General features: G+C 40.9%; 1 protein-coding gene across 3 annotated transcripts in view; it reads left to right on the forward strand.

The window, feature by feature from the left end:
• Nucleotides 1–27,049, forward strand: part of rasa2 (RAS p21 protein activator 2) — a 130,447-nt gene that overhangs the window by 84,543 nt on the left and 18,855 nt on the right. The window contains exons 7-19 of one of the 3 annotated variants that reach the window (XM_078205923.1): nt 1,628–1,700; nt 1,844–1,920; nt 10,975–11,076; nt 14,262–14,418; nt 16,927–17,075; nt 19,086–19,200; nt 21,706–21,780; nt 22,560–22,683; nt 24,573–24,679; nt 24,936–25,022; nt 25,114–25,191; nt 26,387–26,460; nt 26,854–26,963. In XM_078205923.1, coding sequence (XP_078062049.1) covers nt 1,628–1,700; nt 1,844–1,920; nt 10,975–11,076; nt 14,262–14,418; nt 16,927–17,075; nt 19,086–19,200; nt 21,706–21,780; nt 22,560–22,683; nt 24,573–24,679; nt 24,936–25,022; nt 25,114–25,191; nt 26,387–26,460; nt 26,854–26,963 — 1,328 coding nt within the window. Of the gene's footprint in view, nt 1–1,627; nt 1,701–1,843; nt 1,921–10,862; nt 10,885–10,974; nt 11,077–12,362; nt 12,425–14,261; nt 14,419–16,926; nt 17,076–19,085; nt 19,201–21,705; nt 21,781–22,559; nt 22,684–24,572; nt 24,680–24,935; nt 25,023–25,113; nt 25,192–26,386; nt 26,461–26,853; nt 26,964–27,049 lie in introns of those variants that run through there. The other 2 variants (XM_078205934.1, XM_078205928.1) reach the window with 2 other exon arrangements.

Genomic DNA, 27,049 nt, shown 5'->3' on the forward strand with positions numbered 1-27,049 from the left:
CAGAGAAGGTTCACCAGGTTGATACCAGAGATGAGGGGTGTTGATTATGAGGAGAGACTGAGCAGATTGGGTTTGTACTCGTTGGAATTTAGAAGGCTGAGGCGGGATCTTATAGAGACCTATAAGACAATGAAGGGGCTGGATAGGGTAGAGGTGGAGAGATTCTTTCCAGTTAGAAAGGAAGCTAGAACTAGAGGGCACAGCCTCAAAATAAAGGGGGGGTCAGTTTAGGACAGAGTTGAGGAGGAACTCCTTCTCTGAGGGTGGTGAATCTCTGGAATTCTCTGCCCACTGAAGTGGTGGAGGCTACCTCATTGAATATGTTTAAATCATGGATAGATGGATTCCTGATCGGTAAGGGAATTAGGGGTTATGGGGATCAGGCGGGTAAGTGGAACTGATCCACTTCAGATCAGCCATGATCTTAATGAATGGCGGGGCAGGCTCGAGGGGCTAGATGGCCTACTCCTGCTCCTATTTCTTATGTTCTTATATTCTTATGTTGTTAAGATCAAGAAGGTGTGTCACAAAAACACAAGTGAGAGATTTTGAACAAAGGGCAGGAGAAAGACTTCAGATAATATGAAGCTCACTTCTGAAATTACTGGGTGAGGCAGAATCTCCATTAAAATTTAAGATTTCATTGAATAGGTGGATCGAAGAAAAAGTTGAAGGATTTTTGGGGCAGGGGAGGCAAATGTGATCACAACTATATCCTTGTGTGGCAGAGGAAACACTGACTAGAATTGGTTGTGCTGATTGTCCCATTTCAGTGCTGTAACTACTTGTGTGCTTGTCATTGAAACAGAATGAGAAGGAACTTTATCTCCTCCTGTTTCAGTAGCAGTTGACATTGTGGGCTAGATTTTACCACTGGCTTCGGGACCAAGTGGGATTCCAAGCTCATGTCAGCAGCAAGACTGGCTCCGCAGTCTTCCAGGAGGTTGTCACTTCAAACTCGCCATCCAATTAAGAATGGCGGGAAACCAATATGCAGCAGGCCCATTCGGGGGTCTGCTGGAGCCTCCAAAGCCCCATCGGGCTTAGGCAGGCAGGTGAACATGAGAATGCCTCAACATAGAGATACCCTTGTTAGGTTGTGCAACAGTGAAGAAATAAATGAAATGTTGGCCAGCGCCCTTGCATGTTCTTACTCCAGTCATTGAAATCATGGCAGCTCCAGCTCTGATGACCCACAGCCTGCTGAAGGGTGGCTGTCTCCATTAAGTGGGCAGCCTCCACACGCAGCAAGACAATGGTTGACTGGCGAGGCGGTGGGCACTCTGACATCAAATTGTTGGTGTGGCAGTAAAACTGCCTTTTATTTGGGCATTCTTGATGTGCCATTGGCCACCAGTGTCTGTGGAAGGGCAATTGACCTGATGCCCAACCTGTCCTTTGGACCAGAATTGGTTGGGGAGCCTTCCCGAACATGCCTCTTTCCCCCAATATTTTTCTGGCTCTCTGCCTCCTAGCCAGCCATCACAAGGTCCAGAAAATTCAGCGATAGGTCCCATCAGGGCACTTAGTCTGGGTCTCCCCACCCCTTAAAAATTTAATTTTGGAAGGCAACAGCATTCTTAATTTTGAATTTGGTATAAGATGTCACAATTTTTTGTTTTGTTAGGTTGGATCAAAAAAGGACCAAAGTGAAGAAGAAAACCAGCAACCCGCTGTTTGATGAAACATTCTATTTCGAAGTAAGTGACTTGTAAAGAAAGCTTGCATGCTTCTTCCTTCATCGGTGGAATTAACAGTTTTGTATTTATGCAATAATGAGATTGAGAGAAATGAAGCAGAATGTCACTGATTAATCTCCAATGTGATTTATTGAAATATTCAGGTAACACGAAACAGTAGTTACACCAGGAAATCCCATTTTCAAGTTGAGGAGGAAAATATTGAAAAACTGGAAATAAGGTAAATGAAGAAAAGAAGCAGCCAGAAAGTTGCTGAAAAATGTCATTTGTATGAGGTGAATTGGAATTATGAATGATATGACCCATTTCTGATTATGATGTACAGAATTTGCTGTCAAAATATAGTGAGGCTTGTGTCTCTTAATGTGTGTTGATGAAACAGCAACTTTAGGTGAGGAACAGATGCAAGGTTAAATGCCAATTTTCATACGTTGCCCAAGTTGCACAACTGCACCCATTAGCTTTGCAAAAACTACATTTCACTATTCACTATAAACATGATAAAGTTAATGACTGTCTATCAACCTCTCTGGCACTGAAAATAACTTGCAAGTACAGAGTTTCATTTCTGCAGATGCTGAATACCTCTAGAAGGTTAAGAAAAATAAAATTTCCTTTGCCTCTCTTTCTTTCTTTCCATCTTCTATTTCTCTTTCTGTGCCTGTTTTGAAACTGAATTCACCCTATTCCAGTCAATGCCTTCTCGCTATTTATTTTCCAATCCTTAAATCTCAGTGGTTGCGATATCCTGTTTGTTGCTCTGTTCACTAGGTCCCTGGACACCCTGTTTCCCTCACTGCATCATTATCAATTCTCACTTTCAGCAACTTGATGAGCAACAGATTTTTGAACTGAAGGGTTGCTATTTACCTTGCTACAGCAATACCTGGCCCAATCTTTCCCATCAGGGATTGGTGTGGACCTGTTCACTATTGATGATCCAAGGCTATTGATACAAGAAAATGGGCTCTCAAATTATGACCAATTGGTCATGTTTAAACTTATAGCTGTAATTATAATGCTTGAATAAATACTCTTGACTGAGGATTCCATTCATTTGCAATGAATGCTTCAGCAATACTCGGTTTGTTATTGCGGTCTAATTTTCGGTCGCAATCCAGGAAATCAATACTGTAAATAAATTTTTGAAACTAGTTTGTAAGGGTAAGTTATCAATATTCCTCTTCTTTTTAACTGTCCTCTTCTGCTATCGAATGGGGTCTGATGCCAGTGAGGTAAGATGGTTGATTGCTGAACAGTAAATAGCTGCATGTTGTATTACTGTGGTGTATTTTTTCTATAATTTGGGTGCTGTTGTTTTTAACTGCATGTAAAAAGGTTGACTTTTTGATTTTATTGCACTTGTTGGTGAGTGGAATTTGATGCTTGGAATTGATGTTGCGTAGCCGCCTGTTTTAATTGTAAGCAGGGCTCACCAAATAGGCAATATCGTAAAGATTGGTTCATTTTATCCAATGTTGTTGCATATTTATATATGTTTGAATTCATAAAGCATTTTATGACTGTTGAAGTGCCTCTTACAATTAATTATTTCTGAAATTGACTCTTTTGGGAAATATTTTATGCCAGCAACATGTGAAGAACAGCAGCAAGATCAGTGTCTAGTTTGTGTGTAATTTCTGGGATAACTGGTTGAGGGAAGTTGTTGTCCAGGGCAACATAAGTAGTGCTCCAAACTTTGGCATGTTTAATCAGGAATTAATCCAGATTGCTTGCATGACACAATAACATAATACTAAATGTAATAGATATATTGAATTCGGTTTTGCGCTACTGACGTTTGAACTCTTCAACCCAAGCTGTTGATCCAGTTCAATAAGTACTGTATTAGTATGGCCCCATCTGTATGTTATAAATTATGTTTGAAACTAATTTGCATGTGACCTTTGGATGTTGGTAGTGAGTGGGTTAGAAGGGATTGATGTTTTTGCACCCTTTCAGCATGTTAGTACCTTGTGGTATATTGCCTGTTGACTTTTCTGCATGTACATAGAAATTATGGAATTCTTGATGATGGGGATGGATAATAAAGTCTTAATTTGTTTGTGGGTCTCATCTTCTATTTCCAAGCATGACAATAAAGTTTAACCAGAACTACAGGATCATGTTGACCTTTTTATTTGTGGTTTAGCATTCATCTTTTTTATTAACTGTGTGTTGAGTTCTCTTGGGGTGGGAGTAATCCTGGATTTACTTCGGTCAGTCATGATGATGTCAGCACTGCTGGGTGGGGTGGGGAGGATAAATTGTTATCTTGCTAAATTTTGGCTCCTGGTGGTGGCAGATAAATATTTGCAGTTATGAAGCACCTTGCTCATTTGCCACATTGCAGTGGAGAGCATTTCAATCACTGCAGTGCCCATTCTAGATCTGTTATTTCATCTAAAGAGGCTTGTTTAAGGTGTTTTGCAAGATCATACTGGAAAAGTGAGAAGTTAGTATTCTGTAATGAAGCATTTTATGCCGCCTTTTCACAATTTTACGGTTATGCCATATGATGGTGCCAGTCGGACTGGTATATAATTAAACTTTTCAATCAATTTGTTTTCTAGCTGGAATTGAGATCGATTCAGTGTTTTAGGTGACAATTCAGAGATTTAGGAAGGAACGCCACTTTCCTATGATAGAAAATACTTGAAATATTCAGCAACTTAGTCTGTTCCTGTTGAAAGAGCACTTCAGATTCTGAAGAGATTCTGCCAAAACTTTACCCGTCCTTGTTTTTTTCCCCTCTGACCTATTTTGAGTCTTGAGCATTTTCTATGTTTATAACTCTGTTGCTAGGTAGTACTTGTGAGTCAATTTGATTTTCCCCTCCTTTATTTTGTATCTTTTACTTCCCATCACTGGCACAGAAGAGGTTGGGAATTCCTAATACAGAAAATCGCGGATGCAAACACAACACCTCATGCTTATAGCAGCCCACAAGTTTCCAACTTGCGCTTCGCAAGGGTGGGAAAAAGTTGATAAATCCTCCTTTCTCAATTTGTGAGCAGCCCTTATCAGCTTCTGAGGGAGCTCTTGAGAAATTCCCTATTGGCCTTTCAGATCCGTCATCCTCTGTCTAATGGGACAACACTGCACTGACACCATGTAGAGCGGTGACACAGGTTAGCACCAATTCTTTAGAAAGGTCAGAGCAATAAAGGAGGTGCATGTCCCCAGAAACACATCTGACCTCAAGTCATTCTTGGGAATGGTGAATGTTATGGGCGTTTTCTACCAAGTTTGTCGGCATTATTGGCCCCCTTGCATATGCTGCCAAAGAAGCACCAGCATTGGTTTTGGAAGATATCTCACAGAAGCTTTTAAAAGCGAAGCAATTGTTATTTTCATTGAGTTTGTTGGTGCATTCCTTGGAAACATGAGGCTTCGCCTCGAGGTGAAAATCTATGTAGATCCAGAGGCAACCCCTTGTTTTATTAGCACAAGACCAGTACTATATACCTTGTGAGAAAAGTTAGACACGGAATTGAAGAGATCGGATAAATTAGTTATTAGCCACCCAGTTCAATCAGCACCCACAGTCCCTATGATAAAGCCTGACAAGACAAAATAGGTGGCATTGTAGACAGTGAGAAAGTTATCAGAAATTGCAGTGAGCCACAAAGTGGTAAATGGAGTTCAATACAGGCAAGTGTGAGGTGTTGCATTTTGGAAAGTCAAATCAAGGTAGGACTTTCACATTGAATGGTAGGACCTTAGGGAGTATCGTGAAAAGAGAGACCTTGGAGTTCATGCGCATGGTTCTTGTAAGATAAAGGTAAAGTCACAGGTCGATAAGGCAGTGAAGAAGGCTTTTGGCATGCTTGCCTTCAGTCAGGGCATTGAGTATAGAAGTTGGGATGTATGTTGCAATTGTATGGGAGTATGCACCTGGAGTATTGTGTTCAGTTTTGGTTGCCTTGCTATAGGAAATATGTTATTGAACTGGAGAGAGTGCAGAAGAGATTTACAAGTATGTTGCCAGGACTCATGGGACTGATTTATAGGGAGAGATTGGACAGGCTAGAACTCTTTACTTCAAAGCATTGGAGACTGAGGGTTGATCTTATAGAGGTGTATAAGATCATGAGAAGCATGGATAGGGTGAAGGCACTCAGCCTTTTTCCCAGGGTTGAGGAATTGAGAACTAGAGGGCATTGTTTTAAGTTGAGGGGAAAGAATTAATGGGAACCTGAGGAGCAACTTAGAGGGTGGAATGTATGTGGAATGAGCTGCCGGAGGAAGTGGTTGAGGCAGGGACATTAACAACATTTATAAGGCATTTGGACAGATACGTGGATAGGAAAGGTTTAGAGGGATATGGGCCAAATGGGGTTAGCTTAGATGGGCTTTTTGGTAAGCATGGACCAGTTTGGGCTGAAGGGCCTGTCTCTGTGCCATACATTCTGTGAATCTAATCTGCATCTGTTGGAGACCGCAAGTTATCAGTTAATCAGGCTGCCAAATTAGATAAGTGTCCGATCCCAAAGATTGAAGACATGTATGCAAAGCTGGCCGGAGGTCAATCTTGTACAATACTGGATGAGTCAGGCACACCAGCAACTTGAATTAGACTATGCTTCCCGAGCATTAGGAAAGCTTGTTCCAGTATATGCCCTGCCTTTGGTGTGTCATCAGCATGTGTTGTTTTCCAGAGAACAGTAGAAAGTCTGTTGCGAGGACTTCCATGAGTTGCGGTATATTTGGATGTTTTGTTAACTGGATTGACAGAATCTGAGCACTTAGCTAACTTAGGGGAGGCCTCTTATTTTACCAAATTTGTCGCAAAAAAGCATTCTCCAACTTCGTTAACTCAGGCAGTCCTCCTTCCCGTACTTGGAAGATCTTCCAGTTTATCTTGATTACCTTGAGCCAATCACTGCTGAAAAGACTTGGCCCTTGGTCTGACACTATTATTACTGGGAGCTGAGTGGATTACTGCTGATAGCTTGCAGATACTGTGGCATTACCCTTAATCTTGATGGCTTCTCTTGTGCAAGTTAGTTTTGCTGCGGTACCCATCAAACTCAGTGGCTAGACTCCTTGTAAGTATTGAAATGTCTGTTCTCCTATCACCATGGCAGAGGCTCCTGTATCAACCTCCATCTTTAATGACCTATGGTTTACTGAAAGCATCAGTGATTGGGGCTACCTTGCCTGCTTTCCCATTGAAAAGTGAGTGAATATTTAAATCCTTAGAAGTTCCATATTATGCACTTGTGCTGTATTACTAACTCTGTTACTGGATAGATTGGACTTACTTTTACATCGGCGCCTTAAGTGTCCTTTCCTGTCAGGAAAAATCATTAAGCCTCTTTGTACCTCCAGGCTTCAGGTGCATAATTATCCCCACATCTTCGGTGATTGAATGGCTCTTTTAAATCTTCTCGCTCTATTCATAGCTGCATTTGCTTCCTGTTTTAAAATTACATCTTCATTGTTGGTGCCACTGCTGACTGCCCGCCCTCATTGGTGAACCTAGCCCATTTTGAGTGCTCTGAAGCTTCTGTGTGCTCTTCCCAGTGCTCTCCATCACCAGTGTCACCTCCAGCACCTTATTAAAATTTATTTCTGCCTCTGCTAACAGCTTCTTTGGGTGGCCTCATTATTTACCCCGCAGACTCAAAGGTCCTGCAGCATATCGTTGAGTGGTTCTGTAGTCAAATGGGGTGAGCTTAGATGGGCTTTTGGTAGGCATGGACCAGTTTGGGCTCTCTGAGATCTCTTAATATAAGTTGCAATAGTTTCTCCAGGGGCTCTCCCAGTTGAATTGAACTTAAATCCCTAAAATATTGCCGATGGCTTTAGCTAGTAGTGTGTTTTCACCAATTCAACTATCTCAATGAATGACGTGGAGTTGGGTGTGCTTGGAGATGTGAGGCTGCATATTAAATTGTAAGCTTGGGTTCCACATGCGCTCAGAAGGATTGCCTTGCTGCTCGCTCCCTCCCTCTATTCCTTTGGCCTGAAAATAGCCCAAACCATGATTTCTGGGGGGGAAAACCCTAGAAACGTGTAAAGATGCCTAGTGCCCTATCCTGAAGTATGCTTCCAATAGACCATCCAGGTGGTGTACATGATCCCAAGGTTTAATTGTGTTAGAAGTTTCCTTATATGGTGTCCACACAGCTAAAGGCTACTGACCAAGATAAAAAATAATAGCTACTGTTTTCTTTGTCGAAAATAGGTAAACATTCAAAGGAGTTAGGAGCAGGAGTAGGCCATCAAGTCCCTTGTCTGCTCCACCATTCAGTACGATCAGCTGATCTGATTGCAGCTTCAACATCACATTCTGCCTACCCCTGATAACCTTTAACTCTCTTGTTAGTGAAGAATCTCTCTTTGCCTTCCAAGTATTCATTGGCTCTGCCTCTTCTGCTCTCTGGGGAGAGTTCCAAAGATTCACAACCCTCTGAGAGAAAAACATTTCTTCTCATCTCCATCTGAAATGGGAGACCTCTTACTTTGAAACTGTCCCCAGTTCTAGTCTTTCCCACAATGGGAAACATCCATTCAGCATCTACCCTGCCAAGTCTCCTCGGGATCTTGTATATTTCAATCAGATCATACCTCAGTCTTCTAAACTTCAATAGATACAGGCCCAGCTAGCCCAAACTTACCCCATAAGATAAACTCATTTCATCTCGGGTACATTTCAGGTAACATTTGAGTGAACCTTCTCTGAACTGCTCCTAATTCATATCCTAAAGGCAACAGCTATAGCAAAGCATCCCTACTTTCATATTCCATCCCCATTGCAATAAACGGCAACATTCCATTTGCCTTCCTAATCAGTTACTGTACCTGTATATCAACTTTTCCTGATTTGTGCACTAGGACACTCATCCTTCTGCATTCCAGTGTTACGATCTCTCTCCATTTAAATAATATGCTGCTTTTTTATTCTTCCCACCAAAGTGGATAAGTTCATAATTTCCCACATGATATGCCATCTGCCAAATTTCTGCCCGTTCACTCCATCTTTCTATGACCCTTTGCAGACTCCTGTCCTCTTCACAACTTACTTTGTATCATCGGCAAATTTAGCAACACTCCATTTAGTTACTTCATCCAGGTCATTGATATAAATTGTAAATAGTCAAGGCCCCAGTACTGATTCCACTCGTCACATCTTGCTAATCCGAAAAATAACTATCTCTACTCTGTTTCCCGTTGGCTAACCAACCCTCTATCCAAGCTAATATGTTGCCCCCTGTACCATAAGCTCTTATTTTGTATAATAACTTTTGATGTGGTACCTGGTCAAATGTCTTCTGGAAATCAATGCAGCGTATTGCAGGTTTCTCCTTTATCCATTTTGCTTCTAACTTCCTCAAGTAACTCTAAAATATTAATCAAACATGATTTTCCTTTCACAAAGTGATGTTGATTCTGCTTGATTGCATTGAGATCTTCTAAATGCCCAACTATAACCTCTTTGACAATAGATTCCATCAATTGCCCTGTAACAGATGTTAAGCGAACGGGCCTGTTCAAAAACAGGTCTTGAATAGAGGAGTCACATTCTCTATTTTCCAATCTGGCGTTGTTCCAGAATCTAAGGCATTTTGGAAAATTAAAATCATGCACCTACCATCTCAGCAACCACTTCTTTTAAGGGCTTAGGGCCTGGGAACGTGTCAGCTTTTACTGCTAATATTTATTTGTACTGTTTTCCGGTAATCATAAATTGTTTCCCGTTCCAAGGGATCATTCTGGTAAACCACCTCTGCATCCCCTCTAGAGCAAGAACATCCTTCCACAGAGAGACCAAAACTGCGCACACTATTTCTGGTGTGGCTTCACCAATGCTCTGTATAAATGCATCAAGACATCCCTGCTCCTGTACTCGAATCCTCTCGCTTTGAAGGCCAACATGTCACGTGCCTTTTTTAGTGCCTGCTGCACCTACATGATTACTTTCAGTGACTGGTATATGAGGACACCTAAGTCTCGTTGCACAATCCCTTCTAATTTATGGCCATTCAGATAGTAATCTGCCTTCCTGTTTTTGCTGCCAAAGTGAGATAGCCATGCATTTATCCAAATTATACTGCATCTGCCATTCATTTGTTCAATCGCTCAACTTGTCCAAATCACACTGAAGAATCTCTACATCCATCTCACAGCTCACCCTCCCACCCAGCTTTGTCATCTGCAAATTTGGAGATTTTACATTTAGTTCCCTAATCTGAATCATAAATATATGCAGTGAATAGCTGGGGTCCCAGCACTAATCCCCGCGGTACCCCACTCATCACTCTCTGCCATTTGGGAAAAATACCTTTTTATTCTTATTCTTTGCTTCCTGTCTGCCAATCAGTTTTCTATCCATCTCTCTACACTACCCCTAAACCAATGCACTTCAATTTAACACACTAATCTCTTATGACTTCATCTTTCAACTTGTTGAAAATCCAAATAAACCACATCCGCTCGCTTCCCACCTATTAGTTACATTCTCGAAGAATTCCAGTGGATTTATTGAGCATGATTTTCCCTTTCATAAATCCATGATGACTCTGTAAGACACAGTACACAGCCCTGCTGCATTTTTAGCTGAGATTAAGAAACTCGGTGTCGTTGAGCCAAGGCTATTCCAGCTCCATGTGGCTCAATATTTGCCTGTAACACCAATGTGGTGATAGCCTCCCCAAAGTTGATTACTCTGGAAAAGTTTATTTTTTTGAGAAGTGCTTCCTCAAGTGAAATGCTGAACTGTTTTGTGTTGTTGTATCCAGCAACAATTTGATTTGTTTGAATAGTTTGGTTTCCATGTTTAATAAATAGGGACAAATTAAATTGCTTGCTTAGTGCGAACAAAGGTTCATACTGCTGAGTTCAGAATAGTTTATCCAAAAGAAAATGATTTTTACTAAATGGAATTTAACATATTTCATGTAATGCAGCAAACCCAATGTGGTAAATTTATTACTAACTCGAGACCATTGTAGCCCTTGTGTTCGGTTCTACTGATGGAAATAGTAAATTGAGCCTCATAATGTTCTCCTCGTTTGTACGTTTTGCAGAAAATGTTACCTTTAACAGGCCTGATTAATGTCACCTTAAATCCCAGTCGACACTTGATTTAGTTATTGGACTAAAGCAAAATATCAGCCTTTTAAATATTTCCTTCCTAATGTCCTTTTGGGAAGGAAATCTGCCATTTACCTTTGAGGTAATTCAGCATATTTCACAACTTCAATTTTCTGCAAGGTGATGAAAATCTTTCCTTATCGTGAAGTTGAAAAACTTTCTTTTTCTTCAGAGTTGATCTGTGGAACAATGAAAACCTGGTGCAAGATATTTTCCTTGGTGAGATCAAGGTTCCTGTGAAGATTTTAAGGAATGACAACTGCCATCGGGCATGGTAAGTGGTAAACTCTAGATGTCCTTAAGGTGGGTGGGATTTCATTGTCAATACACAATCCCACAAAAAGGTACCTATAATGGAAGGTCTATGAATTTGTTTTGGCAGGTGATGTTTTAAGATACAAGACTTTGTTAGCAATAACTTGGCTTTTGTCTTTAAGTTCTCACTTAATTACATCCCTGTGATCTTAATAAAAACATTAAAATCATAAGAAAAGGTCTTTAGCCAGGATTGACTAGATGACAACTGCATTTCTCCAATTCTCAGCAACGTTGGTGGCTGGAATAAGTATTTGGATCAAACGAATGTGAAGCTGTCCGTTTATAGTAAGAGAACGAAGATGTAATTGCATGATATAGTGCAAAGACTATGCTTGATCCTTCATAAATAATGAAATGCACAACGTTAGAATGAGGGAATGAGAACTGATGGTGGGGATCCTTTTTTTTTATTAGTGTCGCAAGTAGGCTTGCATTAACACTGCAAATAATAGTCTTCGTCACCAGAATACTGATTGAATTGCTGCCCCTTTGATTTTCTTCTCTCCCTTTCTTACCACCTGCCCAGAAAAAATGGCAAGCAGCTTTACCTTCCAGTTTCTAAATTTCAGTATATGAACATAAAACCCTAACATTTTTATTTTTAATCTCTCCATCGCCGAGTGAAAATTGACATAACTACTGTTGTTAAAGTTGAACTTGGGTCTCTGCCCACCCTCTCGTAAGTACCTTCACTTTTAGTTAGGCAGCTTCATTGCCTTTACCGAGCACTCCTTACATAGAAGCATTCAAAGTGTCTTTGAATTGGGCTCCTTTGACGCCGTGTGCTCCAGATAGAGTTGAGCTACATTTCTTCCACAATGGATTACGTGACTCAAACAGTTGTTTGCACAATAATATATTTTTATTCCAGGCCAAAGATGTGCAAACTAGGTTGGTTGACTATTAGTGTCAGGAGAAGTAGGGTAGGGTATAAATACGTGGTGTTACAGGGATAGGGCCTAGGTGTGATTGTTGTCAGTGCAAGCTTCATGGGCCAAATGGCCTCCTGCACTGTAGGATTCTAATTCAAGAAAACATTTGGTGTCTTTTATCCTACTTTTAAGTCTTATTTACATTTTCCATAGAATATTGTTTTCTTGTCCCATCAACTGCCAGATACTGGCACAACAATGTGATGACAAACAACTTGTGTTGGAGCCATTTAATAAGTTTGAACTAATGTATAAATTGAGGATCAAATAAGAAAATAATCGCAATAACCTTTGTGCTTGAAAACTACAGGAGGCTGCCTGCCTTATTTGGTGTATAAAGTCCAGTGTCTGGCAACTCAACAGGAAGAAACTGTAAACTGACATTTGATTTGCATGTTGTAACTGTATTGTGTCTCTCGCTTCCTCTGCATGAAATGAGAAACTAGGTCAGGATGACTATGTTTCCTATCATATGCAAGCTAATATTTCTGTGGTTATCTTGCTGCTGTTGTAACAAGGCCATACCAAAGTCTTGAGCTGGAATGTTGCTCTGAGCAACATTCTTTGATAGTCTTTGTAATGTCTGAGTAACAACTACTGCAATTAACCACAAGTATTATACAAAAAAATACATTGGTCTGACAAAAGAAAACTCAATAGAGCATTGGTCTTTCTTTTATATTTTGACCCCATCTCCCCACTATCCCAGTCATACATGCTGTCCTACTCTTGAGAGAATGAGGCAGTCTACAAAACACAAACTACACGGATGCAGTCAATGCCACTATAAAAACAGCTGCACCAGGTGAATTATTTGCAAAGGATGTAGTCCATTTCCAGTAATTCAGACTGGTTGGGAAAGCATATGATGCCAATTTGGGTGGACATTATTTGGGAATTTTGACATCCTGCTTTTCTATCAGTTTTGAGCATGTTTCATGACTCGCACTTGCTGAAATCATCTTATAGGGTTAAGTGATCCAGCTATCCACTTGTACCCTGAGCAGGATGTTTGTGTCTTGTACACATGTTCTGCTTCAGTTTCTACAAGGCAGAAAAGGAAGATGCATAATGGGATGAGGTCTCAAATGAAACGATGAGTTGCTTCCTTTTACAGAAAGGATCAGACTCAGTCTAGGTAATTTCTCATTGCATATCAATGCAAAATAAAGAGAAGGCTATTATCACCCACATATGAATGAACTAACAGTTTCTCAGTGAAAGCCTTCTCAATCTTCCCTCTACAAACCTTTAAGTTTTTTTTAATTTAAAAAGCCTCTATTATTATGTTCTTGTTTTGACAATCAAGAATCAAATGACTTACCAGCACACTGGGTGTGAAGTGTTTTCAATTAATTAAATAAGCTCATAAGAACTAGGAGCAGGAGTAGGCCATCTGGCCCCTCGAGCCTGCTCCGCCATTCAATAAGATCATGGCCGATCTTTTTGTGGACTCAGCTCCACTTACCCACCCGCTCACCATAACTTATTGCTTATTGTTTACATTATCAGTTAAGGGCAATTTCCAATGCTATATTTTTAAAATCCTGTAGTTCAATTTTGCAAAGTTTTTAGAAAGCGACATGTGCATGAGAACTAGTAGTACCCCTTTTAATTTTGTGTGCAAATAAGATAATCTCTTGCTCCTCATTTGTGTATCGATTTCAAACTGATAAAGACAAAGAGAATCAATTTTCCTGAGTTATTTCTGTACCTGGCAAGGCAAAGTTTTTGGCCTGAAATTTTCTTTGTGCTTAGTACCACTATACCTGCGAGATGTAGAAATCAAGCCCGATGTGAGGCAATGGTAACCTTGTCTAACTACTTCTAGAAGTTAAGTGAATAGTGCTGTTCTACCTGGTGTGCTGAAACTGAATTTGCCAAGCATTGTTGCCAGGGAGAAATGTATGAATATGGAGCTAAGCTACGTTGTATAGATTTTACAATTATGCTACATTTTGCTGAATTAACATGTCATTCACAGCCTTGCCCTCAAACCATACACTTATTGCTGATTAGTAATGTATAGTGCCAACTGCATAAACATCATGTAATTTAATATCACATGTCTTGCAACATCATTTTAGTGCACCCCTAGATTGGTGGCATCAAATATTGCTAATAGCCAATTATATAATTAATTGTCTGTAGAATATTCAGTTTTTATTTGAGAAAGTTCAAACCAGTTTGCACACTTGTCATTAAACAGGTACTTACTACTACCAAAGGACAATGGAAACAAGTCTGCAAAATCAGAAGACTTGGGCTCTCTTCGGTTGTCCATTTTCTACAATGAAGATTATGTGCTTCCTTCCCAGTACTACAATTCTCTTAATGACCTGCTGCTAAAGTCATCAGATGTCAAGGTAATTGTTTGCAGATAGAGCCTCTGAGGTTTGTTGCTTTTTGTTGGTAAAATGTCCTGCAGCTTAACAGAATGCACATATCCCTGTGTAATAAAGTAGTTAGAGTCCTAGAGAGCGATACAGCACGGAAACTGGCCCTTCGGCCCAACTGGTCCATGATGACCATGGTGCCCTCCCAGCTAGTCCCAATTACCCGCGTTTGGCCCATATCCCTCTGTAGAGTCATAGCGCAATACAACAGTTCTGGCTCCTTATTTTGATGCATGTTCTCCTTAGTGAGCAGCATTGTCACCTTTGTAACTGAAGAAACTTGGTGAGTTTGTGCATCATTGGGATCTCACTGTTGTTGCAACTATTCCATTACAAATTCTTTAATTCTCTGTTGAACTGGACAATTATCTCTGTCCCAGTATTGAAGAACACGCTGAAACAACTTCCAATGAGTAAACTTCACTACAACAACCCTCCTTCAATCTTAAGACCCTTTAAAATAAATTAGCACGAGCTGTCTTGATTTTGTGGTATTCGGAAATATATCTGTTAGGCACAACAGTAGCCTCTTACTCCATAAAGTGTTAATATAATGCTGGTAGTTAAAATTTTCTATTAGGTTAAGCTGGCCCTTTCTCTAAACTATCTGCTAGTAAACCTGGATGGTCATAATGCAATAGGTCCTTAAAGCTTTGATTGTGTTCCTGATAATTGCGACTTTAAACAGCATTATGAACTATAGGTTCCCATAGGAATCAATGCTGAAGCCAGTGTTCGATGCCTTTGGACATTTTTCGCCTGGAAAAAAAAGAATGCACATGTTGAAACACTATACCACAGGTGTTAAAGTTAAAAGTTTATTAGTCACAAGTAGGCTTACATTCACACTGTAATGAAGTTGATGTGAAAATCCCCTAGTCGCCACACTCCGGTGCCTGTTCGGGTACACTGAGGGAGAATTTAACATGGCCAGTGCACCTAACCCGCACGTCTTTGGATTGTGGGAGGAAACAGGAGCACCCGGAGGAAACCCACGCAGATACGGAGAGCATGTGCAAACTCCACACAGACACAATCGAACCTGGGTCCCTGCCGCTGTAAGGCAGCAGTACTAGCCATTGTGCCACCGTGCAGCACTGCATTCTGAGTGAAATAGCTTGCAAAATAAAATAAATTAAATATAAAAGAAAAACTGTACAACAGTCTCCAGTTTAAAAAAAAAACACACTCGCCATACTTTTAGACTGACCACAGTCTCCAAGTAGTGGCAGAAGAGCTGATCGGTGCAGTTATCAGCTCGAGGCCCAGAATTACCAGCACTGACCACCTCTGCCACTAGATGGAGCCCAGGAGTCCCGCACAGGGAAAACCAGCCGCAAATGCAGGAATAGAGCAACAGAGAAAGAGGGGTAGGGTAAGCCTAAAGTAAGAACAGCGAATGGAAGGTGAGGCCTGGGAGGCGAGGTGAGGTTAGGAAGCAAGGCCCAAGAGCCCCGGAATCAGGGCAGGAAGCAATGCCAGGAGCCTAGAGCAGCAGCAGGGAGGAGAGGGACTGAGGTCAAGAGCAGAAGCGTTGGGAGAATGGTTTAGTGAGCAGGCAGGCCACGAGGAATTTTGTGGTCAACAATGTTAGTGAAACTGACGCTACTTTGTTTTGCTTTAACAGTGTTAATTTAGTGTACTGTACCAAATCTCAAACAGATGTCTGATTATTGCTGCCTTAATACATACCAACTTACTTGAATGAAAAGTGTCATCCCATTGTCATTGCCAAAATACATCCTCCCTTGGTTTACTAGCATTTGCTTTATATAGTGATTCGAGAAATGATACACAATTGTGCATATAAATGTGGTCGAAAGCAAAAACCAAAAATTCTGAATAACATCTTGAGTAGGTACTGATGAATGTTTATTGTGCACACATACATGAATTATTCAATGTTATTTCTTTACCCATTATTAAATAAAAGTATCTAACTTCTGCAGACACTAATGTCCACATTTTCCCAATATCTTTAAAGGTGGAGTTTAAAAATTGTCTCATTATACTGAGGGTAAGAGATATTGGTCTGCATTCAGGCCAATGTTTAAGGTCATTTCTTAAAGACAGACATTTTGAGGTATGTCTTGTTATCTTGAGCTGACACAGACTGAATCAGGTTGATGTCTTCATTGATCATACTTTTTTGCTGAAATTTAATTTGGTTCTCACAGACACTTCCAGGCTTATCCTGGTTTGGTTTTTGGCATTGTCATGCACTATCTGTAGTGACATAACAGCAGTTTGTAGGACCAACTCCTGAGTAAATAAGGTGTTCTTGACATTCTGACGGCATGGAATGGTATTGGGTTTGTCATCTGTATTCTATTAGAGATGTGAACTCTTAAACATTTTTGAGAACTTTTTTGTATGACGTCAAGAGCAGCTGTAAATGATTAAAATGACTTGTAACAAATCAGTCTGAGGTTACTTTGCAATGTTGCTTACCCTACCCCTCTTTCTCTTTCACTCAAGCCCATATCTGCCTCCGCTGTCCATATCCTGGGTGAGGTGTGTCGTGAAAAACAAGAGGCAGTATTGCCTCTTGTACGCCTGCTGTTGCATCACAAGAAGCTGATTCCTTTCCTTCGTGCCATAGCTGAGTTAGACCTCCAGCAGACACAGTAAGTCTGTCAGTTGCTGTAATGATTGGTTTCATTTGATTGCTATGTTGTGGGAAGAGCAGGAGGCCATTTTATCATTGGCTCTGATTTTGAACTTTTATATATTAAAAATTATCTGAGGAATGGATGGAACTAAGTGGTGGACCACATTTCCAACATTTGATCTGACAACTGATATGACTGACCTCAATGCTGAGTAAAGCTCTTTTTGACTCTGTCCAAGCAGCGTGCTTCAATCCTTTCCCCAGAAGAACAGCCCCCAATGTGCTGATATGGCATTTGAATTTCCCTTGGCAATCATAGAATCATAGAAACCCTACAGTGCAGAAGGAGGCCATTCGGCCCATCGAGTCTGCACCGACCACAATCCCACCCAGGCCCTACCCCCACATATTTTTTACCCACTAATCCCTCTAACCTACGCATCTCAGGACTCTAAGGGGCAATTTTTAACCTGGCCAATCAACCTAACCCGCACATCTTTGGACTGTGGGAGGAAACCGGAGCACCCGGAGGAAACCCACGCAGACACGAGGAGAATGTGCAAACTCCACACAGACAGTGACCCGAGCCGGGAATCGAACCCAGGACCCTGGAGCTGTGAAGCAGCAGTGCTCACCACTGTGCTACCGTGCCGCCCAAATCCTTTCAGCCTTTCCAAAGATTGTCAAATGTGAAGCATACAGGCATCCTTTATCCTATGAATTTATACATACCAACATCTTGGGTTGAAGTAGCCTGCAGTTCACAATGTGTCAAGTAAACGATTCAATGCCAAAGGAAAATACTGCAGATTTTGGAAATCTGGAAAAAAAAAGTGCTGGAAATACCCAGACCAGGCAGCTGAGACGAGAAAGAGTTAATGTCTCATGTTGAAACTTCCTCAGAAATGATTCATCTTTTGTAAGACACTTCTGAGCATCCATGATGAGTTGCGATGCTTTTATCTGATGTTATTTTAAATCTTTCTTTTAAACCGTGTATATCAGGCCTGAGTAATACTGTGGCTGCTACTACATTACTACTCATATGATAGAGAAAGCTCATAATGGGATGTCTGGGATGTCTAATCATTCAATGGCCTCTTAAGGTGCCAAGTGGAGAAATGAGATGCCTCTTGCAACAAATCTTAGTGGACAGATTGATGTGATGTGGTCCAGCTGTGGCAATATTCGCTACTGTTTCTCAGAATGACCAGTGTGATTTGATGCACTTGGTGGGTTTTTCAGGTCTTTGTGATGGGATAGTTGATATTCTCATGACTTCTTTCTTCTCATGGTGCATGATGGTTCCATGTGGAATGACTGGTGGGGCAACGCGAGATCAAACTGGGAGCCACTAGGTTGGACTGGACTTGAGCATCCCTGTTTTCAAAGGGGAATTCTTTGCTGCATGTTCTGGATCTTTGTGTGGAAGTTGCAGGGCCCTGAACACAGCAATATTCAGCGGCAGTGTGACGTATCCTGGCTGTGTTGCCCCACAATGTTCCATTTAAACTAACTTTTTAACTTCTTGACCAGTGTTGATGAGATGAGGCTGATAGGTAGGAGTCCTGTCAGGGGTGACACCCAGCTATAATGGGTGAGATCCTCATCTGCAGAAGGAAAACATTGAGTTATTTCCTGGTGGCATTTTGTTCAGATGGAATGCCAACACAACTGTCTTCCCTAGATTGCGGTAGAGGTGCTAGTTCCAGAAGAAGCATTCCAATAGCCCGAGTCACTGGTGAGTATCGTGTTTGCTGCCTCCAGTGTTGATGCCTGTATCAGCAGTACTATGTCATTGGTATAGATTGAACTTTCAGGTTTTGGTGCAGGGCATGTCTGCCGTATCGATACAAGCGCTGACCTCTGTGGCAGACGGGATCTCTTAGATGATGAAGGCAAGCCGAGTTTTAAGGGTGTTTCCAGTGAAATGACTGTTAGATTTGGCATGCACCATATGCAGTTAGATGGCAATATTCCAGTAAGTATAAGATGCCTGAAGTAACCTGATTCTTTGTTTGTGCAGGGAAGCTAACACTATCTTCAGGGGAAATTCTCTGGCCACTCGATGTATTGACGAAACAATGAAACTGGTTGGAAAGCATTATCTGAAAGTGACTCTGAAGCCTGTTTTAGATGAAGTGAGATTCTGTTTTATATTAATATATTCCAACTTTTTCATGATTAGCAAATGGAAGAAGGCATACCCGATTTATCTTTGGTCCCTTCTTCATCGGCATGTCCTTCATGACATAATCTGAAAATAGCACCAGATACCACTTCTATACTAACAGCCATCTCTACATGACCCTCACCTCTCCACTGCCCGATTTTATAATCCTGTTTGTCTGATATCAGTATTGAATGAGCAGAGATTTCCTTGGTTGTCTTTGGTCTCCAATGCAAATTTAAGTCATTGGTGCATCCCTATCCACTGGCCACCTGGCTCTATTATCAATACCTTGCACTAGCAACACTTCTAATTCTAATGTTCAGTTGTCTCCTTTGTTACATCACTACCGACCTCTAACTCTCTCCATCCCTGCAGCCCTCCCCCAAGATCTCTGCATTTATCCACTTCTGGCCTCCTGTGGATTCCTGATTTCCACCAACCCAGCATTGATGACTGTCTTCAATTGCCTAAGCCCTATGCTCTGGAATTCTGTCCCTTCCCCCCTCTCATTTTTTAAGGTGGCCCATAAAGTTGACCGTACTGATCAAACCTTTGGTTACTGGTCCCAATCTCTGTGGCTTAGACCATAAGACATAGGAGCAGAATTAGGCCACTCGGCCCATCGAGTCTGCTCTGTCATTCAATCATGGATGATTTTTTTTTTCTCATCCCATTCTCCTGCCTTTTCCCCATAACCCCGATCCCCTTATTAATCAAGAACCTATCTATCTCTGTCTTAAAACCACTCAATGATCTGACCTCCACAGCCTTCTGTGGCCAAGAGTCCCACAGATTCACCACTCTCTGGCTGAAGAAATTCCTCCTCTGTTTTAAAGGATCATCCCTTTAGCCTAAGATTATGTCCTCTGGTTCTAGTTTTTCCTACTAGTGGAAACATCCTCTCCACATCCACTCTATCCAGGCCTCGCAGTACCCTGTTAAGTTTCAAAAAGATCCCCCCATATCCTTCTAAATTCCAAAGAGTACAGCCCCAGAGTCCTCAACTGTTCCTCATACCACAAGCTCTTCATTCCAGGGATCATTCTTGTGAACCTCTTCATAGAAATCATAGAAACCTTACAGTGCAGAAGGAGGCCATTTGGCCCATCGAGTCTGCACCGACCACAATCCCACCCAGGCCCTACCCCCACATATTTACCCACTAATCCCTCTAGCCTACGCATCTCAGGACTCTTAAGGGGCAATTTTTAACCTGGCCAATCAACCTAACCCGCACATCTTTGGACTGTGGGAGGAAACCGGAGCACCCGGAGGAAACCCACGCAGACACGAGGAGAATGTGCAAACTCCACATACACTGACCCAAGCTGGGAATCGAACCCAGGTCCCTGGAGCTGTGAAGCAGCAGTGCTAACCACTGTGCTCCCGTGCTGCCCTCTTATGGACCCTTTCCAAGGCGAGCACATCCTTCCTTAGATAGTAACAAATTTTATCGAATAATGTTCCTGTGAAGGACCTTTTAGAATGGATTTATTACATTAAAGATGCTCTGTAAATGAAAATTGTTGTTGTCTGTCACACTCTAATTTCGTTCGCCCTGCTGTCTCTGTTTTCCATTCTTTCTGCACCTCCTTTTTCCCCCTCCCACCCCACGATTACAATTATCTCATTGCTGTCTCTGACTCTCGTTCTCTTTCTATAAGAAAATAGGTGTTTGTTTTCAAACAACGTTCTGTAACATTCCTGTAATCCGGGTTAGGGTCACTAGCTCTGATGTTGAATTTTGCGGCAAAATCATTTTTTTACGCATGTCTTCCAAGTATTGCGTGATCTCATGATATACATATATTTCTACAAATAAGGGTGGGCGAGGGGCATTTACTGACTGCACATTGCTGTTTGCTATGCAGCCATTTTGTGGCATGGGACAACTAGTGCTCAATTGTTTGGCAAACATGATGCATTTTCTGAGGCATCACTATCATGCCGTCCATAATCACCTGCCAGCAGTATTGATAAGGTGGTCATTTTTGTTTGCCATCTTGCATCAAAGTATCTATTTGAAATGATCAAACTCTCTGACTTCCACAAAACTCCGTTTCCACTTATTCCTGTACTTGGGGCACCAAGTGCCTATTGTACCATGCTGATGTAATGGTGCAATGTACCATTTGACTGAGGGGTGGTCAATTATGGCAAACCGTTATTGGTTAATGCAGCTTTGAGACCCTGGTAAATGGAGCACATACATTGGCTCTCCGCTGGAGTAAGATGGTCCTGCTTCCTGAGTAACTAAAGAGATCCTCTCTACATCCAGGGAAGCCAAAAGCACTACCGCCCTGGTAAAAGATGCAATGGCTTTCTCCAGAGCTGGACCTAGTAAAAGATTGCCACACTTCAGCTTACAAGTAATAAAAGAGACATACTTGACTACTTTGATTAGTAAAATGTATGTGTGTTTATGAATGTGCATTATCTTCACTGGAGATAATTGGGAATGTTATTTGTTTAGATTTGTGACTCCTGCAAAACCTGTGAGATTGATCCTATTAAGCTAAAGGAGGGTGATAATGTTGAGGTGAATAAGGTATGTGCATGGTCAGATTTTCTGATAATTGTTTAATTTCTAATGTATAATTTATACAATATGGAAAGGATTGTCTTATAACTTACGACAAAACAGTTTTAACTAACTTGTTTAACCATACTATTTTAAACTTGTGCAATAGCGCCTTGTTTACCACACTCCATTATTCATCTTTTTGGTTACTTGCAACAAGAACATTCTAATTCTTGAATTTTGATGGCAGAAGGCAAGTACTGTCGTCAACAGTTGTGCAAACAAACTGCTGTCTCTCAAAACGTGCATGCAATTGAAACCAGTAGACATGTCACTGTACAAGAGAACTCCTCTGGTTTCAGCCATTACCCCTAACTAAAGGTAAGGGCTCAAGGTAACTATGTGGAGGTTGATGGCAAGATAGCTGGACATGAGTGTGTACTATTTCAGCACCTATCTTTTGCTGAGGGTCCATGGTTGGTATTGGGCAAAAGTATACTCTGGTATCTATGCTGAGTCCCAGGTGCATAGCACTGTGAGCTATCTGTTATTGGATCAGACCAGTAAATACAAGGTAATACTGGTGGCAAGGCTTAACAGAGATGAGTGCAGCTGGAGAGGCAATTAAGGAAGGGCAGAACAATCAAAAATCAGAGCAGTAATTAATATATAATGTAAGAATCTTCTTGATATACTATTTTAAGTTGTTTGCCTGAAGGAGGTCTCTTCTGTTGTGTTGTGAACTGATCTAGCATTCTAAAGCAATTGATACCTTTTCTTCATTTAGTTTATTTTGAAATTTGCAGGAGAACCTTCGCCAGTATGTTGAAAGAGTGTTCAATGTGATTGTAAAATCCAGCATGAGTTGTCCCACCCTGATGTGCGAGGTGTTTAATTCACTACAAAACTTAGCAAGGAAGCAATTTCCAGGTAAGAGGTGAAAGTCCTAATAGTAATATTTCAGACAATTCCTTTCTTCAGCCAAAATGGTCTTTGTGAAACTTAACATGAAGATTAATGATTGGAAATTACAATTAAAGCTTCATTGTTAACTCTTTTATTTGGAGTTAAGTTGCAGATCAGCCATAAACCCACTGACTAATGGAACAAGCCTGAGGGGCTAAGTGGCCTACGCCTGTGCCTGTTTTCTAAAATTGATGCAGTTTTTTTTTGTTAGCAATTTTTTAAATAATATTGTCACTAAGTGTCCTGTTGGGTTCTTTTGCGCTGTTGAGGCACGTAGATTGAAACACGTGCCGTCCGTTGCCACTCTGTGCAAGTACTGACTGCGTAAATTGCTGTTGTGTGCTCTCGACCGAACCTTTCGGTGCTACACCCACCTCCTTATTGAATTCACTCCAAGAGCATTTTGAATGTTTTATGGATGTCAGAGTTGTTTGTACAAATTGTTCCTATATATGTTGTGCTTTGTAACCACTTGGTGGCGGTGTGGTCTGTCATTTAGGTCTAGTTTCCTGGTTGCAGTGGATTCTGGTATTTGTAATTCAGAACATTTAAATGATGGGTTTAGTTATGCAACAACCCTTGGGGCTGAAGTGTTTCGGTATTCGGATATTTTGATTTTCTATTCTACCATAAATTCAGTCGGCCTAGTTTTATTCACATTACAATAACCTACACCCAGGCTGGCTGTATTCTACAATAATAATAATTTCTCCATTTACCAACTCTCACCCTAATTTTTGCCTGTTAACACGTTTATGTCTGTAATATAAAATTGCATTGCTTTATTAACATGTAGTTTTTTGATGTGTTCGATTTTCGGATGGATGGATAAGGGATGTTTGACCTGTAATTTCTTGATCAGCACCATTGCACAATGCATAATAGGAACTGCACTATAGGGTCCCAACTGGTTTTCTGTATAATGCAAGTGTTTCTGAAATTTCTCCATTGATCAGTTTAAATCAAACACCATGTTTTTCTGCTCCTGGGTATGCGATCTCTTCTAGTCGGCACAAAAGTAAAGGCTGGTGATTGCAGGAGTGGATAAATCCAGATTAAATTTCTAAGAATCTACCGATGACCATGAAACCATTGTCGATTGTCGGGAAAAACCCATCTGGTTCACTCATGTCCTTTTATAAGGAAGGAAATCTCTCATCCTTACCCGGTCTGGCTTACATGTGATTCCAGCGCCACAGCAATGTGGTTGACTCTCGACTGCCCTCCAAGGGCAACTCGGAATGGGTAATAAATGCTGTTCAGCCAGCGACACCCATGTGGCATGGGTGAATATTATAAAAACTATTTGAAATGCAGGCGTAATTTGGTGTCCTGGCCAACACTTATCCTTCAGTCCACTGTACCAATCGATTAATTGGCTGAACTTTGTGTTGCTGGACCTTGCTGTGTGCAAACTGGCTGCTGCATTCTCCTATGAAGCAACAATGACCACTCTTCAAATAATTAGATGGAAAGAACTTTGGTTAATCTGAGGATGTAAAAGGCACTAGTTAAATGCAAGTACATCATTTTCTTTCGAAAAGCGTACCACCTTTAGGAGTTGCTGTTTAAAAAGCTGCTTATTAATGGCCTTGCTGTACTTTGCTTGGATAGGCAGGTAAAGTTAAACTCCAGCACTTGTACACAGTTGCCTCGGATCTTATGTGTTTAAGTTCTCAAGATTTGGTCAGTGGGGTATATGAACCCATGTCCATACAGGGAAAACAAATCCTGGAGCTGGATGTGATGCCTCTGTAGCCTTATCTGTAGAGGTTTAAATGTATCAATGCAGGCCAGACACCAGAATGAAGATACTGTTAATTGTCATTGTTAATGAATCTCTGTTTTTCTAGATGATCCCCATGTGAAGTACTCTGCTGTAAGCAGCTTTGTTTTCCTCCGATTCTTCGCAGTCGCAATGGTTTCGCCTCACAGTTTCCATCTCCGACCCCACCATCCAGTAAGTTGTGTGACGTTGTTCAGAATTTTGAAACAAAGAAATTGATAACCCAGGACTTTGCACCTTTGTGTCGGTGGAAATCGGGCTTAAAGCCTAAACTGAAAGTGCTGAGGTGCTGCTAGCGACACCAGTCTCTGGGTTGGTCGCTTTTTGTCACCATTTTATGTTGGCTTGAGGCACTAGTAGGTGCTGTTAACTTTTCGGTTTAATTTAATATATTTGTCTTTTTCTTCTACTACTACCCATTTCCTTATAGGATGCTCAGACATCTCGAGTCTTGACCCTAATTTCTAAAACAATCCAAACCCTGGGAAGCTGGGGCAGTTTATCGAAAAACAAGTTGGTCAGTATCATCTCTCTCCTTTTTGATTTGAAAAATTTACATTTTATTGCTCGACTTTGTGCACTAATTTACAATTTTTCATGAATTGCAGTCAAGTTTCAAGGAGTCCTATATGTGTGATTTTTTTAAACTGTTTCAAGAAGAAAAATGCATGGAGTTGGTTAAAAAGGTGAGCTTAATTGTGTTTTTTTATCAATTCTGACAGCATGTGGGTATCGCTGATAGACCAGTATTAATTCCCCAGCCCTACCTGTCCTTGAGTGTTGGTGAGCTGCATTCTTGAATTTAAACTTGGGAATTCTGCAGTCAATTGAACTTCATAAAGACGTTACTACTGCTAGTGTACTGAATAATGTATACTACAATTAGCTAAATTTATTCCCCGATTGATCATATTGTGTTTTCAGTATTGTCAACATTCTATTTAATGATGATGGAATCGGAGATGAAAATTTAAAATGTACACTTGCCTAAAAACAACACTTTTTAGAAATGCTCATATTGCATTTCTGGGGAAATTGAATTTAAAAGGATCTGACCTATCACCTGAGTCCAAAAATCATTCGCTTCTCCTCATTCGGAAGGTATAAGAAGAAGTAAAGTTTATTTATTAGTCACAAGTAAGGCTTACATTAACACTGCAATGAAGTTGCTGTGAAATTCCCCAAGTCGCCACACTCCGGCGCCTGTTTCGGGTCAATACACCTAACTAGCATGTCTTTCATGTCTTCACGTTTTCACGTATACTGGATGTAGATAAGCTGTGATCTTTGTTTCTCACGTGATGCTTTCTAGATACAGTGGACTGGTTGAATAGTAATGATTAACAGTTCACGGAGTACAATTTAATTGAATGTAAATGCTCCCCTCATCTTGCACAATTCATTTTATCAATTCATGGGATGTGAATCTCATTCGCAAGATCAATTTATTGGTGGGCTGTTTTCAAGAATTCAGCTGAGTGGCTTACTAAGCATTTCAGGGGGAAGTTAAGAGTTGTCCACATTTGATGGGTTTGGAGTAACATATAGGTCAGACCAGGTAAGGACAGAAGATTTCCTTCCCTGAAGAGTAACAGTGGACTAGGTGGGTTTTTGATCACAATCTGATCATTTCACATTCGCTATTTCTAATATTTAGCTTCCCCCCGTCCCCCCCCCCAGATTTATTTATTTATTTATTAAGTGAATTTTAATTCCCCAACTGCCACATGTCACCCAATGGATTGTTAATGCAGGCCTCACAAATTAGTAACATAACCGCGATGCTATCCTACCCTTTGTATCCTCGAACTATGCAGTGAGTTTCTGATTTCTCTAACTCTATCCATAGTTTGAAAACTTAATTCCTATTTTTGCTTTTAGTTTATAGATGAAATATCTTCTGCACAAAGTAAGGAGCCCACTGGTGTGGATGAACTAATTATTCTCAAAGAAGGGTAAGAGTAAAAACAGAAGAGCAATCGTGATGTTAAATGACGCTTTACATAAGATATTTCATAATGTGGAGCTGATGAGAATATCCAACAGTTATGAGTGCCTGTGAGAACAACTATTTTGACAAAACAATGTGCACCATAGCATCAAAACCAAAGACCAGAGATTGTTCAGAAGAAGGAGGTAAACTCTCAACTCCATCACACCAAACACTTGGGCAAATTGTGACCTTGTTGAGTAGCTGCCTTTGTCATAGCTGAACTCATAGTTTACCTGGGATTGGCTTGTTGTAATACTAAATTAATGAAGTAGTGTTTTTAGAAAATCCTTGAACAGTAGGTAATTAACTCCTTGAAACCGTAAAAGTAAAAATATATATTGTTTCTCCTTTGCAGCGAAGTTACTAAAAGAGCTCAGGGAAGAAATCCAATCCGTAAAGTGCATAATTTTAAGAAGCGATGGCTCCGTCTGACCAACAGAGATCTCTCTTATCACAAACAGTCAGGTATGCCTGTTAAACATGTCTCCATCACTAGCAACTGTGGCTGCAGTTGTGAGGTAGTGTGGGAGCAGCAGTGTCTGAGTCTCCGT

Source organism: Mustelus asterias, chromosome 3 (genome assembly GCF_964213995.1).
Source record: "Mustelus asterias chromosome 3, sMusAst1.hap1.1, whole genome shotgun sequence".
In the NCBI taxonomy this organism is placed as follows: domain Eukaryota; kingdom Metazoa; phylum Chordata; class Chondrichthyes; order Carcharhiniformes; family Triakidae; genus Mustelus; species Mustelus asterias.